Source organism: Diadema antillarum, unplaced genomic scaffold, assembly GCF_040938485.1.
Source record: "Diadema antillarum isolate AM-2024a unplaced genomic scaffold, OU_Dant_1.0 scf00000108, whole genome shotgun sequence".
NCBI lineage: Eukaryota > Metazoa > Echinodermata > Echinoidea > Diadematoida > Diadematidae > Diadema > Diadema antillarum.
In genome coordinates, this window is record NW_027270997.1 from 1,468,571 (window position 1) to 1,487,838 (window position 19,268).

General features: G+C 38.4%; 1 protein-coding gene across 1 annotated transcript; it reads left to right on the top strand.

Moving 5' to 3' along the window:
- Nucleotides 1-7,652: 7,652 nt before the first annotated feature.
- LOC139719278 (ubiquitin-conjugating enzyme E2 variant 2-like) lies at nt 7,653-14,078 on the top strand. The gene is made up of 5 exons (XM_071630701.1): nt 7,653-7,756; nt 10,326-10,471; nt 11,204-11,326; nt 12,728-12,914; nt 13,841-14,078. Exons 1-4 carry the CDS (start codon nt 7,747-7,749, stop codon nt 12,866-12,868), a joined length of 420 nt encoding a protein of 139 aa, XP_071486802.1. The 5' UTR covers nt 7,653-7,746; the 3' UTR covers nt 12,869-12,914; nt 13,841-14,078.
- The last annotated feature ends 5,190 nt before the right edge of the window (nt 14,079-19,268 follow it).

The window sequence follows — 19,268 nt, forward strand, 5'->3', positions numbered from 1 at the left end:
ATGATTCCCGATGCGAAGTGCGGTGGATGCGCGATTTGCCTGAAATAATACGTTTGCGCACCTCGTTGTTGATGATTCTAGAAACACTACATTTCGAGTCTGCTTGATGTACTTTAGAGGCTTCGTGCATGCGTGATTGATTGTAATAACATGACACACTGGCTTCCGTGTGTGATTTATTGAGGAGTCAAGTTCCACGTGAGCTCACGTGTAGCCTTTTTAAAGGGTCAGAGTACGCAGTCAAATATCTTGCGCTCGAAAATTGGTCTGACGGATATCACGAAGAATCTTGCAATGACGCTCTAGCTCCTCCCACGCCTAGTCTGGCTTCCAGACCCTCTGCCCATACTATTTCGCTATTCATGATATTAACGCCCTCAACGTCGAAAACTAGTATAGTTTAAGTTGATTTTGTCGCGCCTCCAAAGGCGGCGACTTCGTCGCCGCGGAGTCCAGTTGGCAAAGGGTCTGGAAACCAGACTATCCCACGCCAAGCCTTAATTTGCCTCCTTTACCTCGTCCAGGGGTCGGGGTCGGGGGTCACGCGGAAAAAGGGCGGGGGGGGGGGGGAGGGGGGAGGGGGGAGGGGAGCTATTTCAGTTTAGCTTCAAATTTCACCGTTCAAAAAGTTTATCAAATCAACCGAATTGTCAGGATCTATTTGTAGGAGGTAGATTGTATTCATGAGAGCAAAATGGTTTGCGTATAAATGGTTATCTTTTGTATAGTTACCGAAGTTTTGAATATGAAACCAGTTATTGTTTTTCCCCTTAGCATGATAATTTCTCTTCAGTGGTTGTTTTGCAAATGATTTTCTCTTGGTACTATTCTATATTTGTAATGTTTCTAAACTGATTCGATTAAGGAAAACGGAACAGAAAAAAATGTACAGACATCATCAAGTTTGGTAAACTTTCGTGTGGTTCCTTTTCTCCGTTTCACGCCATATCGGTAGTTTAAACAATTTTAACGAGTCGCTCACTCAGTAGAGTCATGCACGTGACTGAGTCGCGTTTTAACCCTATGGGCAATTGAATAACTCGGAGGCTGTATTAGTAGCATTCCACGAATGAAGTGTGATTTCAGCTTGGACACAAAATCAACAATATGTTAAGAGCAGGATTATATCCTCATCATCTTTCCTGAGCAAAGTATCAACAACAGTAATTTGGTGATAATTAACCAAATGGTTCTTGAAGTGATTGAGAGAGAGAGAGAGAGAGGGGGGGGGGAGAAAGTGAGGGAGAGAAAGAGGGGGAGAGATAGGGAGAGAGAGGCAGACCGAGCGAGAGAAAGATATCTTTAGTTGATGTATTATAATTCTAGTACACATAAGTTCCGTTTTCTGATTCTGCATAAAATTTTATGTATTCTTTCAGGTGTTTCGGTTTACCGTTTGAATAGATCAGGTATACAGCAGACGGCCAAAGTACAAAACTTCCCCCAGACAATATCAAATATAGTCTGAAACCAAGCCACCCCCCATATATACTAACAGACCTGGCACGCACGAAAATGCTATATAGCAGCTGTGTTCGAAGATCTAGGCGACCTTCCGTTCTGAGCACGATGAATCAGCAAAAATTTGTTCATGTTTACACTGCAAAGTTTGAGTAAATAGATATCAAGTGGTATTCACTATTCAGCGACATGAGGATATAATGATAGTATGCTCAACGGTTTTGATAGAGTCAGAAATTAAGAAAGAACAATAAGTCCAGCTCTCATGAAGTAATATTGTTAAACTGTCTGATTAGGATAATTTGGATACTTGTCTTTTTCTTTTCTGTGTTCTGGTTGGCTGTTTACTGTTATAGATTTGGCAAGCATGACGCAAAATGATGCAGATAATTCTATATTATGGATGAGTCCTAAGGCTAACCGTAAAAAGTAATGTCATACCCTAAAGAGGAATTGGCCTATCAGCCCTAAAAAACAACACTAACTCTAACAACAACAACAACAACAACAACAACAACAACAACAAGAACAAGAACAAGAACAAGAACAACAACAACAACAAACCAACACATAAACCAAAACAACAACAACAACAACAACAATAACAACAACAACAACAACAACAAACCAACACATAAACCAAAACAACACAACGTAAAGCAAATCGGATAGAATAGTCGCGATAATGGTGATAGCAATTATAATACTATTCAATAAGGTAACGATTGTAGAGACAGATGTAGTACACAGCAGTTAGTAGTAAAAAAGAACCACACCAGTAGTAATGATAAAAGTATAAGAGAAGCAATACTCTAAGTATAATCCAGTGGCAGTATGATTGTGTGGTAGCATAATGTCAAAGTGCGTCGAGAAAATGTAGCAGCAGCAGCAGCAGCTGTCGTATAGTCGGTAGCTACATAGTGGTGGTGGCAGTAGTAGTAGCAGTAGTAGTAGTAGTAGTAGTAGCCAGAAGAAGTAGTAGTACTAGTAACGGCAAAAGTAGTAGTAGTAGTAGTAGTAGTAGTAGTAGGCCTAATAGTAGCAGTAATATTAAACATGGTATGGTGGTAATTTATTTCCGTAAATATAAAAATCAACATTACAAATCATGTGATACAAAAACTCATAAATAATACGGCTGGATAGCCTCGCTCAGCGAAGAGGACCATTATGGTCCCGCTGTTTTACAGGAGGGTCCAGTATACTAGTAGATTAAAGTAATACAGTTTTACATAGAAGTAGTAGTAATAGTAGTAGCAGTAGCAGTATAGTGATACATTGTAGTTGTAAAGTGGTAGCAGTAATAGAGATAGTATTATAGTTGTAGTATAAGAAGTTGTTGTTGTGCTCTTATAGTAGTAGAAATCACATTAGTATCGGGAGTGTGGGTATATCCCATAGCAATAGTAAACACGAGGTGGGGTGATATAGCAGTTTTGGGAGGAGGAGGAGGAAGAGGGGGAAAGCAATATAGGTACTAGCGGAGAGTGCCAGTTGCTGGCAGATGGAATTAAGGAGATCTATGAAAACACTCTTGCCTTGCTTTAAAGGGATCGTATAGTTTTGGTTGAGAACTAATTTCAGGTTTCTAACATTTTTTGATGAGATAATGAAAAACCTCTTACGAAATATGAAAGAGCATGTAATTCTATGAGGAATTCAATGTTTATTTGATGAAAATTGGTTTTAAAATGGCTGAGATACCCAAAACAGAGTGATTCTAATAAGTGTGGGACCCACACTTTTTTACGATCGCTTTGTTTTTCTTTGTTTTTGGATGTTTTAGTCATGCCAAACCCGATTTTCATCAAATAAACTTTGAATTCCTCTTAAAATGATGTGCTCTGTACTATACCATAAGTGTTTTCTTGGTATCTCGTAAAAAGTTAAAAGCCCAATTCTCATCTCCACCAATACTGTACCATCCCTTTAACTTCCGCTTCACGTGTTGAGAATAAAGACCACACATATTATTCATGCGCATTAAGGTATATTTTGTATTATAACACAATTAGTTGTACTCGTTTCCTATATCCTACATGAACATCAATATCCTAATTTTATGTAACATGCATATCATATAATTCATGTGTAAGCATATTTGAACGTGGTGTTTTATTTGGTCTGTAAACCTAACTAACATCATCTTGCTTAGTGAAAATTGATTCAGGTTTTTTTATATATCTAATTTTCCCATATTTCACTACCTTTAGGCCCTCAAGTAAAATTGTTTTTTCTTTTTTTTTCACTTTTAATCAGGTGCATGTTTATGTTTTGTTAGGCATTTTCTGCCTATTTCTTATTATAAGTCTTTGATGAATTCTTGTTTTTCCCCTTCCTTTTTAGTGTTTATATGAATTCTGAAAATCAATTAAATCATAAATAAAAAAGATAGGATGTCAAAATTCACTCTAATCACACTTGTATTAACCACTTGTGTTTAAGGTATTTGCCATGAAATTTATTGTATCTCAGTTCACAGTTTCCTATAGTTTTATCACATTGTCATGTTATCATGTGTATCCAAATTTTATATAATAATTTTTGTTGAAAATGATATGAATGAAATGAAATGATAAAAATGATATAATATAACATGATATTATATAATATACAATGTAATATGATATTATATAATTATGATATAAATGAATATAATATGATATAGTATGATATAATATAATATAATTTAATATGATATAATGTAATATAATATAATACAATATAATATAATGTAATATAATATAATATAATATAATATAATATAATATAATATAATATAATATAATATAATATAACATAACATAATACAGATCATGGAATAACTGAGGTTTCGGTGTTATGCAGCAAATGAAAAAACAAACAAAAAACAACAACAACAACCTGTTCCTTGCAGCAAACAAAAAACCCTTTCTTGTTTCACAAACTTCGGGGGGGGGGGGGGGGATAGATTCCAACGTACGTAGCTACGAGCAATATTTCTCTGACTGACCCAAGAATTAATTATTGCATTGGTCCCTATATAAACTTTTTTTTTGGTATTTGTATGTTTTATTGATTTTTTTTATTACAAACTATACAAATTACACATTAATTATGAACATATGGAACAAAAAATAAAAATGAAAATAAGATCATCGATAAGACATAAAAACGACTGACCCCCCCCCCAAAATGTACGCACAAATATATTTGGTCGCAGACGGCCAGTACAGGGTTATAGTCGCTGATTACAGTCAGTGCATTAGTATAGGCCTACTAATACGGCACTGGTTACAGTCAACAGTCAGAGCCTGCTACAATGTATTACAGTCAAGAGCCTTGGAAGGCTCTGATTACAGTCAGTGCCGTATATTAATATACGGCACTGATTACAGTGATTATAGTGCGCCCTCTCTTGGCCAAGGGTGGGTCAATGGGACGACAAGATTGTCATCCCTTCATCTTGATAGACATACAAACTATAATCAGTGGCGTATCTAGGGGGGGCAAGGGGGGCACGTGCCCCGGGCGCCACTCCTTGGGGGCGCAAAAAACGAAAAAAAAGCGAAGAAAAGAAAAAAAAAAACGAAGAAGAAGAAGAAAAGAAAGAAGAAGAAGAAGAAGAAGAAAAAAAAAACTCGCCCGGAAGGGGGGGGGGAGGGAGAATAGTGGGGGGGGGGGGGCAGAAAACCAAATCAAACAAGATAAAAACAAAACATGATGATGACGCGGACAAAATGACAATGTTTATTGTGTTCACACAAGAATTCCATGTTCCGTAAGCTGAAATACAAAAATTTTCGGCGCGCTCGCTGCCCTCGCTCGCCAAATATATATAAAAAAGAAGGTAAGAACAAAACTTGATGATGACGCGGACAAAATGACAATGTCTATTGTGTTCACACATGTCATTTAATATTTAGCAGGCAAAATGTTTCACTGAGCAGCGGCTGCAATTTCTTTTGTTCTGAAGCGATCGCCAATTGGATCAAAAGGCGCCAACGGTTTCGAACATACGGGGGGGGGGGGGGCGCAAAAAACTCCCAAATCAAACAAGATAAGAACAAAACGCAATGATGACGCGGAAATATACAAATTTCGGCTTCAGTTTGTTGGTATAAATCGTTATCTATAAGGTCGTCACTATATCTTGATTAGAATTGTAAGATTTAATAAGCAAAAAATGACAAAAATTCCATGTTTTGTAAGCTGAAATACAAAAATTTTCGGCTCGCTCGCTGCGCTTGCTCGCCAAAATTTATATATATATATATATATATATATATATATATGTAAAAGAGAGATAAGAACAAAAGGTGATGATGACGCAGAAATATACAAATTTCGGCTCACTCGCGCGCACTAATTTAGAGTATTTTTTTCAAGTCCTCAGTTTGTTGGTATAAATCGATATCTTTAAGGCCGTCACTATATCTTGATTAGAATTGTAAGATTTAATAAGCAAAAAATGACAAGAATTCCATGTTTTGTGAGCTGAACTACAAAAATTTTCGGCTCGCTCGCTGCGCTCGCTCGCCAAAATTTATCAAAATTCGCTACATTTAAATCACCCTCAAAAGACCCCTTTTAAGTGCTTGAAAAAAGCATATCATGTAGACTTTGTTTAAAGTCCCTACCGGGATGGGGTTGGGGTTGAACACTTTTTCAGAAATTAGGGGCGCAATTTTCGCGCTTGCCCCGGGCGCCGTTTCCCCTAGATACGCCACTGACTATAATAGTAATTTGTTTTATGAGTTTACATAGAAACAACAACCAAGCAGCAACTCAACCAACTAAAAGAGAATGACGAACGAAAGATATGTTGTCCGACTGAAGTGGTGACTGATTGTCAATTACAATCACATAACTTGAAGCATGTACAGCCAATTAATGCTTACCACTTCCCATACCCTCCTCACACCTGAAGAGAATGAAGTGAATGCTAAAAGTACGCTTGCACGAACTGTCAGAACTTTACGCTTCTTGACATGTTTCACTGTTATGCAAACGTTATGTAAGGGAGAAAAAAAAGAAGAAAAAGAAGAAGAAGAAGAAGAAGAAGAAGAAGAAGAAGAACAACAACAACAACAACAACAACAAGAGATGACCGGACATCTATTTCCGGTGGTCCATTACTTTGCCTATTTGCAAAACATTTTGGGACTGACACCAATTAGAAATATTTGTAAATTGATGAATAAATTCATGCGTACACTCTGAGATGAAAAAAGCCCACAACAACAACAGAAACAGCAAAAACAACAGCAACAACGCCACGACCACCACCACTATTGAAACAACAACAAAAGAAATTTCCTTACCGTCCAGAGAGCCAATGAGAGACAATTATAATCCTTGAAAGCAGATTGTGGCAGTCAAACGAGGTTTCTGTAATATCAAAAAGGGTGTAAAGAAGGTGGGATTTCAAAAAGTTTGCATCACCTGCGGATCGAAGTGTCCATGTATTTGACGACCTTACACTCCACCCTTTTATCAAGAAAATATATATCATAAATAAGACTAAACGCTGTACAAAATTAACCTCAAATCTTACCAGTAACAAGGTTCAAAGTGCGATGAAATATAATAGATAACAATAAGTCCAAACATTTAATGTAAATAACAAAAAAGTGTACAATCAAACAAACTTATGGAAAAATTAACTATAGTACTGTTGTACTTTTGTAGTCTTAATACACTAGCACAAAAGGAGAATAACTTATATGTGCAAAAATATTTATAGTGAAAAAAAACATTCAAATTTCAAATTACTCAACAGTAAATCTTTAGAAACGTGAGCATATTTTCGTGAATCTTTAGAAGTGTTTTGAACAGCAAATAGTTGCCTATAGTAAGATATAATAAAAATATATAAATCAACAAAATAAGAAACTAATCATAATCACTTATCCATTTGAAGTGCACCACTGTGTAATTATATCCACTAAATACTACTTGTGTAGTAACTTATTCGTCTGTTTTAACCAATTTTGGTTATCTATGGGCCTACCGGAGAGATTTCTCATTGTCTCATTTCTCGTTTTGCTGCAAATATGTAGGGGCCCTTGTCACTTTGTTCAATCGCCTTTCGGCAATGACAACGAAATAATGTCCATGACACAAGGGTGTGTGCGCGCGTGCGGTTGCCATCTCTGTGGTCGGTACTACCAGTACTGTACTGTGCTGCGCTTGTAAGTACTCTTGGCGCATGCATGCAGTGCGGGTGCTATTTATCTTGAGGACTGCAGTATCTGAGGAGCGGTCCGGAACTAACCCGGAATTTGTGCTACTATATTTTCAACAATGGCAGGAAGTACGTATAAATCTACTCCAGTGTAGATGTAGGCAGTAGTTTTTGTAATAATTCTTTGTTTGTCTCTTTTCAGATGCCTGTTGTTATGATGCAAGATAGTACTTTCGATAAATAGAACCCGTTCATGATAGTGATAGATACATGAAATCGAATACGTGGGACTTGATGTAGTTGTGCTGTGGAGAGTGAATTACTTGAGAAATTATTTCAAATGGGGAAGCAATCCCTTGAAATAAAGAAGAACATAAAACTCTAAATATCAGCCTCTTAGAAATACCACTTCTGACTGTAATTCAGGGTAAATTAAGTAATTAAAGACATGTAGGATGAGCTTATTTATCCATTTTTCGTCATGCGTTCCCTGCTAGCTGCTGGTGCTGCTTTCGAAAGTCTGCCACCTAGTGAGTACTAGTGTCACATACGCTTCTTCTATGCTGTGTAGGCGCTTAGGCCTAGTTGGCCTACTGTACATATGGGCTGATTGCGATTAGGGCTGATTATACGGCTTGTGATGGGACTGGGGGAGATGTAGGCATGGGACCGAGGTTAAAAAAATACGCTGTCCCACCAAATTAAAAAAATACTGGGTAATCATGTAGAAATGCACACCATGCACACCTACCATTTCCTTCCTTAATTTGTCAATAAAAACTTTTCGTGGCTATCAGAAATGTCAAGATGAACCATATCTGATGGTTTCATGAAATTTCATAGCCAATTACAGAAGAAAAGTAGCTAATTTTGACTCAAAAGTACGCCGATCGACGGCTGTATCAGCGTAGCATGATTGATGATCGATTATGTGGAAAAGCGATATAATGATGATGATCGATCGTTGTAGTCTGTGATACAGCGGCTTGTTTGGTGTTTAACCACAATAATTACGTCGGCTTAACAGTAAAAAGTTGAAGAAAGAAAGTGATCTCGATGCGTCTGTTTTTTTGTTGTTTTAGTTAATTTTCTCCTGCGTGCTGCGTTTGACTGTATACAAACATTGTATCTGTCAACATATTTTGCTGTAGTCCATCATTTTTAAAAGTTTAAGATCTGTTTCGTCAATGAACTGAACTATCGTCATACATTCAGCTTGTATTCTTTCTTTGCATGATTGCATTTCATTTTTCAGTTCCATTATTGCATTAGGGTGCTGGCAGTTTCTTTCGTATATATATCTGCATAAATAGTATACTTTCGTATACATGTAGATATTTCAAATTCTGCTTAAAGGTGCAAAGTCCCGGTAGTGTAGAGGGCGCTGTTGACGATACTGCCGATCACCATTAGCATTGACACGATAACCGAAGTTGAACTGTCATCAAGAGTAAAGTGCGTAGGTGTTGCTGAGTAACGTTGCCTCCCTTGTCTTTTCTGCGCCTCGCGCAGTCTGTAATAATGCCGGGGTGCGTGCATATGTGCTTGTTATTATGACATCACAAAAGAAGTTTGCTAAAGCGGTTTTCCCCTAGTGGAATCATGAGCCGAACTGTGATCGGACCACTGACTACAGTGAATCGGACTTCTTCGGGCTCGGGGGAAGTGGGCCACAGCGTAAGCGTTAAAGAGGAGTCGATAGCGTAGGTCTCTATAGGAAACTTGCGCCGTGCGCCGGCGTACGCATTTGACTAAAAGACCGGGACCATGCACCTTTAACCAAATTACTCCAAAATCACATGAAGTACATCATAGCTTATTTTTCATCACTCGTGTAAATTTGAACCAATATTGGGAAGTGTTGACATGGCATGGACGTTGACTTCCACGTCATTGCTTGATTGTGAGCAATTGTGCTATGTATACAGTGCCTGCACAGTCTGAAGTTAGCCATCAAATATTATAATTTGACAAATCTTTCACATCAGGAGCTTAAAAATCAGTGTACAATGATTAAATATGGCAAGTTTAAAGAAGTCATTTGAGAAATATGTGTGTCTACCTCCCTCTGTGTTCATGTGTGCTCTTGGAAGTTTACTTCTCAACCGACTTCATTCAACTTGCTCAGTTATTTTGTCACTTGAAAGTACATCACTTAATGTTGGATGGCTAATTTCATTTTCAGCTTGTGCAGGCAGCATATGTCGCGATCACTCGCAAAGAGTAGGTTGTTATGAACGACAACATGAAAGTTGATGTCAGTATCATTGCTTCCTGATAACCACTTGGTTGAAATGTAGGCATCAGTGATAGGAAATAAGCTACTAAGTATTTAGTAGTAATTCCTGTGATTTTGATGCAATTTGGGGATGTGGAATTTGAGATAATAGAAGGATGTGGATATGAGAGGACATTACCTCTGCCACTGTTTCTTGTCCTTTGCCTAGCACTTAGCTTTGTTAATGCTTAGTGCAGTTACAATTCAAAGTCTATTGTCAAGTCAAAATAATGACAATACACTTCACTGCTTTGTGTACATGAACTTGTATACATTGTAGTTGAAAAGATTACCTCTTTAAGAGCCTCAATGGATGCATGTCTGTTTGAAGGACTTGACAAATGAGACATTGCTCGCTGATGCCAGGTATCTCCATCTACCCCTGTACAATTTTTTCCCCTCTTGTCTGTTTGCACACAGCGGCTGTAGTACCGAGGAACTTCCGTCTCCTTGAAGAGTTGGAGGAGGGGCAGAAGGGGGGAGACGGGATGGTGAGCTGGGGCCTGGAAGATGATGATGACATGGACATGAAGAAATGGAACGGGATGATCCTCGGCCCCGCTAGGGTGAGTTATGCTTCATTGACACCATGTTCCCGGCAGCCACGGCAGCCCTGTTTGCTCAATAGGTAGTGCGCCGTGGGTACAATAGGTGGGATATTTTCCTCCCCCCCCCCCCCCCAATTCAAGTTTTGTTTGTTCCAGTCCTCTCTCCAGTTAACACGTAGCTATCAGACGCCATGTCAGAGTGTCTGGACAGGCTAGACTACAGTATATTTTCTGTCGTGTCCTACTACGGACCTTACTACAGGCCACCTCCAAGTTTTGTTACAGCCTATTACGTGCTGTCTTGTTTTGTTGTGTTCACCCTGTTTTCTTACAGCCTACTAGGTTTCTCATTAACAGTGGTGACTTCCATGGCAATTTTTTTGACAGTCTGAAAATCTGACACAGCATTGTGACAATTTGTTAGCTCCATGGGCAAATTTGAGCGTGAATCAAATACTATACTGCAGGAAAATGCTGCATTCTTGAAATCATGGTAATGGGAATGCACTCATATTTGACCCAATTAGTTTCTTTATATTTTATTCTTCACATTTTTTGTTACCGTGATAAATGTATTGATTTCATAGATGAAAGGAACACCGTAACAAAAATTTAGCCATTGCAGTCCAAATTCATCTCCAAAGACTCGTGTCAGCCTGTTGTCATTCTGGCTTTGGAAATCACAGCAATCCAATTTTTTATTTCTTACAATCTCTCCATCCAATGATCTGCTTGTGTGGTACGTTTCAGACGCCATATGAGAACAGGATATTCAGCCTCAAGTTATACTGTGGACCAAACTATCCGGATGAAGCCCCCACGGTCAGGTTCTTGTCACGGATCAACCTGTCCTGTGTGGACGCCAATGGAAATGTGAGTGTTGTCAAATCGTCAAAAATTTCATATTTTTTAGTATAACAGTGATATCTGACACAAAATAAAATATCCATACTTCCTAGATTGTACCAGGGCACCATTTCATGTTAAAAGTTGTCAGCCCTGACAAGTTGTCAGTCTCTGATAATTTCAGTGTAATTGTTGGTTTTGATTGGCTGAGAAGCTCTAATCGCTGACTGTTCCTATGGTATAATTGTCAGAAACTGACAAATTGTCAGAAACTGAGAACTTTCATGAAATAGTGTCCAGGTTTTTAAGCTAATTCGTTTTATACCCGCACCTCTTGCTGATGAGAACTGTTTCATGAAGCTGTTGAAGACGAGTCTGGAGTTTACTCGGGCATGACTGTGTCTGTGGGGAAATACTTGTTGTAGCAAAATCAGCCCATCCTCAATGGTTTAAACATGTTTGCATTTATGGCCTGAACATCCAGATTAATGTATTACCATGAAATGAATGCGTGATTGTACAGGTAGGACAGGTGTGGTGCTTTTTATAAAAGTCAAATATTGAAACAGATAAGTACTGTGATTTGAAATTTTACAATCTCAGGAACAAAAAGCAACAGATTAAAGAGTAACTTTGCTGTGCCTGTTTTAATGTTTATGTACATGTAGGTGCCAACCCAGTGGTAGCGAAAGTAGGGTACCATGCAATGGTGATGTAATCTATGCTAGCCTACTCAAAGTTATAGCCCATTTTTCCAGAATTGAAACATTTTACTCATTTTTGTATAAAATTCGTAACATGTTTCTGTACGGAATACTACTGTATGGAGATAGCTGGCGAATGGAAGTTGGACTGTGTTATACATCCAGCATTTCAATACAAGAACAACAAGAACAAGAACAACAAAACAGCAAACCATAACACAGGGCTCGACACTAACTTTATTTTTCGGTGGCCCGATGGGGCCACCAAAATCATCAATATCAAATTTTTGGTGGCCCGAGAGGAAAATTTGGTGGCCCGAAAAAAAAACCAAACATTGATAAAAGTCCATTTTTTTTTTTGATAAGTCGCACACTCACTGCATGCATTTATGCATTTCCGGTGCAAAAAGTTACGAATTTATTGACACACTTTGGTGGCCCGAGGTGGGCCACCAAATTTGCCCTTTTCTGAAATTTGGTGGCCCGACTTTCATTTTTGGTGGCCCCGGGCCATCGGGCCACCGTTAGTGTCGAGCCCTGCATAACAACAACAATAACAACATGGTTGCTTTACATCAGACTCACAGAAATCACAAATGTACAATAACACTGATTATATTTCGTGCTACACAAAATGGTGCGGCAGGATAGTCTCGCCTACTTGAATATGACAGCAGAAGAACTGAGGCAATATACTTGTACTCCCTACATCTTGTCTGATCAGGTAATGTCAAAGAAACTGGATTCACTCAAGCACTGGCAGCGCAACTACACCATCAAGACGATCCTCACAAACATCCGACAGAGTATGGCCGCCAAGGAGAATTCAAAGCTGCAGCAGCCCGGTGAAAATGCCTCCTACTGACCCTCCCGGGGCTTGCTGGTCAGTGTGTAAGGTGGAGTGGTACAAGGTTGGTGTCTTCTGTCCAGCCTTTCCATAATCCTTTGTATTCATCTTCTTTAGTTTGTTCAGAGAGGGCAAAGGTTTGTCACTCAGCTTACCAATGATATACTTCATTTATAAGGGTTTTTATTTTTATCTGAATCATATACTTTACAGGGACTTTATTATGAATTTCGTATGTTGGGTGCTATCAAAACAATGTTGTCGGGTGGTGACATCATTGGGAATAATTCCCAGTGATGTCATCACCTGACAATTTTTTATTTTTTATTTGTGTGTGTGTGTGTGTGTGTTTGTGTTTGTCTTTTGCTGTAAAAGCATATCTACCATAACGTCGCTCCTGACTGAATAATTTTTAAATATAGCTTTCTTGATATTTATCTGATTTTAATAAAAATTTTCACTTTTGTGCTTTGAATAATTTCCTCTTTTGTACAAGACTAACTGGAACAGAATTAGCCATTAAAGCCTCACGTAACATGGAGGAACAATGGTGGTCCAGTAGAATTCGCTGCCGGCTGGGGGCATTTGGAAACCACAAATAGCAAAATCAGTCACTTGTCGGGGAATATGTGCATTGAAACACATGCTCATTGCTAACACCCAAAATTTGTGCTGAAGCCCCCTTTTCTTTTTGCTTGTCAGCCGATGAAACCTAGAAGTGGCACGAGAAATTGAAACTAATTGCACAGAAGCCTTCTTTTTTTTGCTTGTCAGCTGATTAAACCTGGAAGTGGCACCGTAAATATTTATTGCACCCCCCTTTTGCAAAATTTGTTGATCCACCACTGCTTATGAACTCTAATATGTGAATCACGTACAGTCATACAACCAGTCATCCATCATTCATTCAACCAGTCTCCAACCAATCAGAATGAGTATTTCATCAAATGAAATATGTAATTGGTTATTTCTTCTATGTGTGTTTTGCAGGATAAAGAATTGAGAGACTAAAGAAGCGATCAATGAGCCTATATATGGGGAAAACGCACTATGCCTACTCCTTTGCGCCGGCGGACTGGTGGGGGTACGTGGGATAACATCGAAAGTGAGGCGCAGTCATCCAATTAAAAAAAAAAAGACGACTATTTCTTGTACAGAGTATACAGCAATTTTATGAGTAATCTTGTATACCCTCTGGTGTTTGCTATTAGTGATTTTAAGCTCTTATTTTGTGTGTCCAATTTTGTTTGGTTTGTTTTTCCCCCAACTCCTGCTTTGCAGAATCATGACGTGTGAAGAATGATGTCAAATTTTTGTTGTGTAGTTTCGATCTGAGCGGAAGGTATCTTTTTGTGAATTATGCCAAAATGGTCTCGGTTAATAAAACAAGAGTGATGCCAGGGCTATTGTGGGTTGGGGAAACTCCTACTGTCAGAATTGATTGTGCCACCTGTGTTTGTCAATGAGCAACATTGTGCATATACCAGATGTAAGCAGTCGGTTGATGATATCATGCGAAATGGGTCATAGGTGAGCATGGAATCTAATATATGTTCAAAGGAGGTCATTCACACTGGAAACTTCCCAGTTTTCCCATCTTAACAAGCGCTGCCATCATGACCCTAGTATTTGATTTTTATGTAACCATTCTTAATGCTCAAACAACGTCAGTAGTCTTATCTTGGAACAAGCTTTTTTACAATGTGCTTTTTTTTTTTCTGGTAACAATGACCACAAGGGACTGGATTGGTTATGTGTGTGTATGCATGTATGCATTACCATGGATTCATGTGCATTCAGCTCTGTTTAAAAGGAAGAAATTTAAATAGCCTTTGTACAATACCAAGATATTTTGCAGTCTGTGCTATGCATATGATATACTGCACAAAATATCAGGGCGCATTTCACATCGAAGCTTCAGTGGCTCTAATATGTTAAGACTTGGGTATGGAGTCTACAAAATATTTGATAGATCACTGACACACTGCATAATCGTTCAGCAAAAAAGGAAAAAGACAGAAGAAATGAACAGTAAATAAATTAAGAAAGAAGAGCCCTTGGAACCGTAGTTTGAAGCTGATTTTTGGAATGGTATCTACTCTTAATATTGACAATCAACTGATTTCTTCTTTTTTCTGTTTCAAAGGGAAATTAATTGGTTACCCAAAGTGCAGAAACACCACAAACATCCATGATTTTCATTTTTCGCTGCATCTAGATATCCATTGTACAGACACAACAATGTTTGCAATAGCTATTTTTACTTATTACTTTCACAACATACAGAAGGAATGGGGTGGGGGTGGGGGCGGATAGAATCTCTCTGTACAGCAAATGATATACTGTATACGCCATATATTTTGTGAGTCTAAATTTTCGCGAATCGGGACTTCCCGACAATTTGGCCGGTGGTTAAATTCGCGATCGTGGTCTGTACCGATCGGAGAATAATAGCGTACGTCACATTCATATCGGCATTAGAGTCAATATTTTTGCGTGAATAGCAGCAGACTCTAGAAATTCTCAAAATTAAAAACCTCTAGAAATATTCGGCGTATACAGTACTGTGCATCCACCATTGGGTGAGGCGAAGATGGGATTAGTTAGGCCAGCGAAAACATCATCGCTGCCATTGGTTTTGAATACTGCACTGTTGTAGAGTCCCTTGACATCACAGACGGGTTTTGGGACTGTAAAGTATTGATACTTCTATAAACGTCTCAGTGACGTCCATCAGGGGCTGTCTGTGGGATTAAGAATATTCCCGAAATGAGGGGGATAAATTTAGTTGCATTGGTCGACGTTGCAAAGATTTTAATATGAGAGGAAGGGGTGAGTGTTTGCATTGTGTGATTGTCATGCTCACATGTGCTCATTCCTACTCTTTTTGTTTTCAGCTATAATAGTGAAATGGGGGCATTGCTAAAAGCTTTGCTGTGATAAAAACATCAAGGTATCCAAACTTCTAATGTGGAGAAACTTTCAAGAAACTGTTCAAGTGTAATCCTTGAAAATTGTATCACTGTCAAGCGTGGAATGAGGAAGTTCTGGCACTTAATTTTTGAAACTCTTATTATTATTTTTTTTTTAAATTCGTTTGGAGAAAGAAAAAGATGTAGCATATCCTAGGACAAAAGAAACAAAAAGAAGGGACGCCCACAACTTCTCCGAAATGTCACCACTGTCTCATAGTGATCACTGGATTTCAGAAAGCTGTAACTTTCTTTTATCTTGCATGATTTTGTTCAAATTTCTCTTTATTGATTCAGATTTTGTGAACTTGACAGTAACACCAACATGCTATGCTACTTCTGAAGTCGTTTAATGCTAGATGACTTTCTCAAATCCATTCAGGCCTGGCCACATACTGTAAAACGAGGAATGTTCACTAGCATTTTAATTTCGCGACTTTCGCGAGAGCCAAGATTCACGAAATTAAAATGCACATGGAAGTCCTTGTCCACACTATATGCATTGAGTGCCAGTGGCAAGTCGCGAAAATTTCATGCCGTCTAAAAGGTCATTGGCTCCAGTTCGCGAAAATTTCATGCCACAAATATTTCATGTTTTACAGTATTCCCTCTGACCCAGGCTAGATAAGGCAAACTGGTGCAAGTAGCATCAGTGTGGCAATTAGTTTTGGGTGTGTGTAATCTCTTTTATTTTTTCCCACAATGCACTGCATAATTTTGCTTTGAGCATTGCCTTCATCTAGGATTTAAAAGACTTTAATGTTGTAATACCTAGTCCTCTTTAAACTTTCCTCCCTTCTGTTAATGTTTTGTTGTTAATGTTTTGTTGAAAACATAGAATATGTACAGAAATAACCTCAAACAAATCATCATGTATATGACTTTTTCCCCCATTAATCACTTTAATCGCTAGTAATATAGGTTTTGCTTTTCTATTTGAAATGGTGTACACAAGGCATAAACCAGGACTTCACTCTAACTCTTTACTCTGGTGGCCCGTTTGGGACACTAAAATCTGTGAATTTGAAATTTGGTGGCACGAGAAAAAAATGTAGTGGCCCAAAATTAAAGAAAATGTACTCATTCATTTTAGATTTTATTCGCCCAATCAGGCCACCAAAAGATGGCCTTTTTTTTTTAATTTGGTCGCCCAGCATTCAACTTTCAGTGGCCCTGGGCCGCTGGGCCAATGCTATTGTCATGCCCTGCATAAGCTTTGCCGGAAAGGGAAGAGGAGGGGGTGAAATTCTCTATCCAACTTGCAATGGTGTGTGGCAATTTTTTTTTTTTTATTTGTGAAAAAGCGTGCTCTTATTTACTGGTAGATGTGTTGAGATCAGATGTATATATTTTCCTTTCTTTTTGTTCTTATTTCATTGTACATTGATTTTTTTTTTTTTTTTTTGCACAACTTCACTTGCATAGCATCAGTGTGATAAAGCGTAGCTTTTACCAGACGCAGCTTTGTATTTGGTTGCTATTCGTGTGGGGTAAGCGGCAGCCAGTGAAAGCTTGCTGTGTCTTCTCATGTATGACTTCCAAGTATAACTGTGTTGCTTACACAGGAGATTTGATCGTGAACTGAGAATGCAATATTAGCCTATTCATATGATTTTAGAATACAATCTTATTCCACTTGACCCCTCTGTAGAAGACTAAAATAATTATTTTTCCTCTTTCTCTTCTATTGGTATTGCACCAACTAAAACAGCTTTTGTTTGTGCCCCTTTTTTTTTAGTCATTTATGATACCACCTGATTTATTCTCATGATCACATGACTAATGCATAACATAGTGTGTGTTAATGTGTGTGTATGGGCTTGTCAGTGTATGTGTGTGTGTGTGTGTGTGTGTATGGGTGGGTGTTAGTGTGTATGCTTAAAGTCTTCTAATGTGAACCACTCCAGGAGTGCATGTAATTCAAACCAGACACACACTGTCTCGGGAATAGGATGTCTGTGGTCTGAATGACAATGACAAGGCTTGTTAGACTCCCGCAAACATACAAATACATGTACCAGATGAGTTTTTATGCTTGTGAGGGGTAGAACAGATATGCTAAGAATACAATGCTACAAGACCTTGTATCTACAAAATGTCAATGTTCAGGAGAGCAAAAAAACATGGCAGCCAAAGCACCGTATCCAATGGGATAGACATTCCTTTGACATGCCGTGGTGGCTTCATTTTGGGGGTAAGACATCTAGGATTTGGACAGGACATCACTTAACCGATTATCTGACCATTAATCCAAAAAAGTCATTTTCACCAAAATTGTAGATACAAGGTCTTGTCACCCCAGCGACGATATGCTTTACGTGATGTGGTCCATGCCCCAATTGTGAAGACAGTAACCCTGGATAGGTTCGCATTGAAGGCCTTTAATAAAGAGGTGTATGTGTGTGTGTGTGTGTGTGTGTATGTAGATGTATGATGTGTGGGTGTCATCAGTTCTAGTTATTGAACTATTACTGTAGATGAAATCACAAATATTGATTATTATCTTTATATTGCAGCATGGTATCAATAGCAGTTTGTCAGTTATGAATCTCTTGCAGGTTGTGAGAAATATGACAACTAAAAAACGGAAGAGAGAATAAATGTGAGATCTTTCTATTGTCAAATGAAGTGTGTAATGTGGGATACTCGTGTGTTTTCATCGTTTCCTAGGTGTTCCCTTTATACGTGCTATGGTTGAGAGCATTTGAATGGTTATGACCTTTTTTATACATTGTTGACATGACAATGGTTTGCCTTGATGGAAGACAATATGTTGCTGGAGCTAGTCCATATTACGCAAGTTGATGCAGAGTGCAGTGTTGTTGTTATGAAGGCAGTATAATTGTCAAATTTACAATGTACCATATTCCTCAAAGTTTCATCTGATTATTTGCAATATTGTTGAAAAATTCAAATGCTAAAAAACTGGGCAGTGAATCTGCATGTTTTATGTTACATGTAACTAATGGGGTCTAGCATTTCATTGCATAGTTCTGTAGTGCTTGTGCATAAGTCTGCAAAGGATATGCTACAAGTGTTATAGCTTTCTACTTTGTACAGTGCAATACAGCTGTATTTGAAAAATTGACAGATACTCCTAGAAGAAGGGTGATAATGATGCAGTATAAACCATCGAGCACAACACATTTAATTCTTGCAGCAGAAATGCCTCATATTAATGATATTAAGAGGAAATCAAAGTTTATGTGACGAAAATAGGTTTTGAAATGGCGGAGATATCCCATAACAAAGAGGTCCCAATGAAAGGTGGGATGCGCCAGTTTATTAGGACCACTTTGTTTTACATTGGTTTTTTTTTTTATGCCTCCGCCACGAAGTGGTGCCGGAGGCATTATGTTTTCGGGTTGTCCGTCCGTATGTCCGTCCGCTTTCGTTTACGCGATAACTTGAGTGATATTGACTGGAATTTTACCAAACTTGGTCCG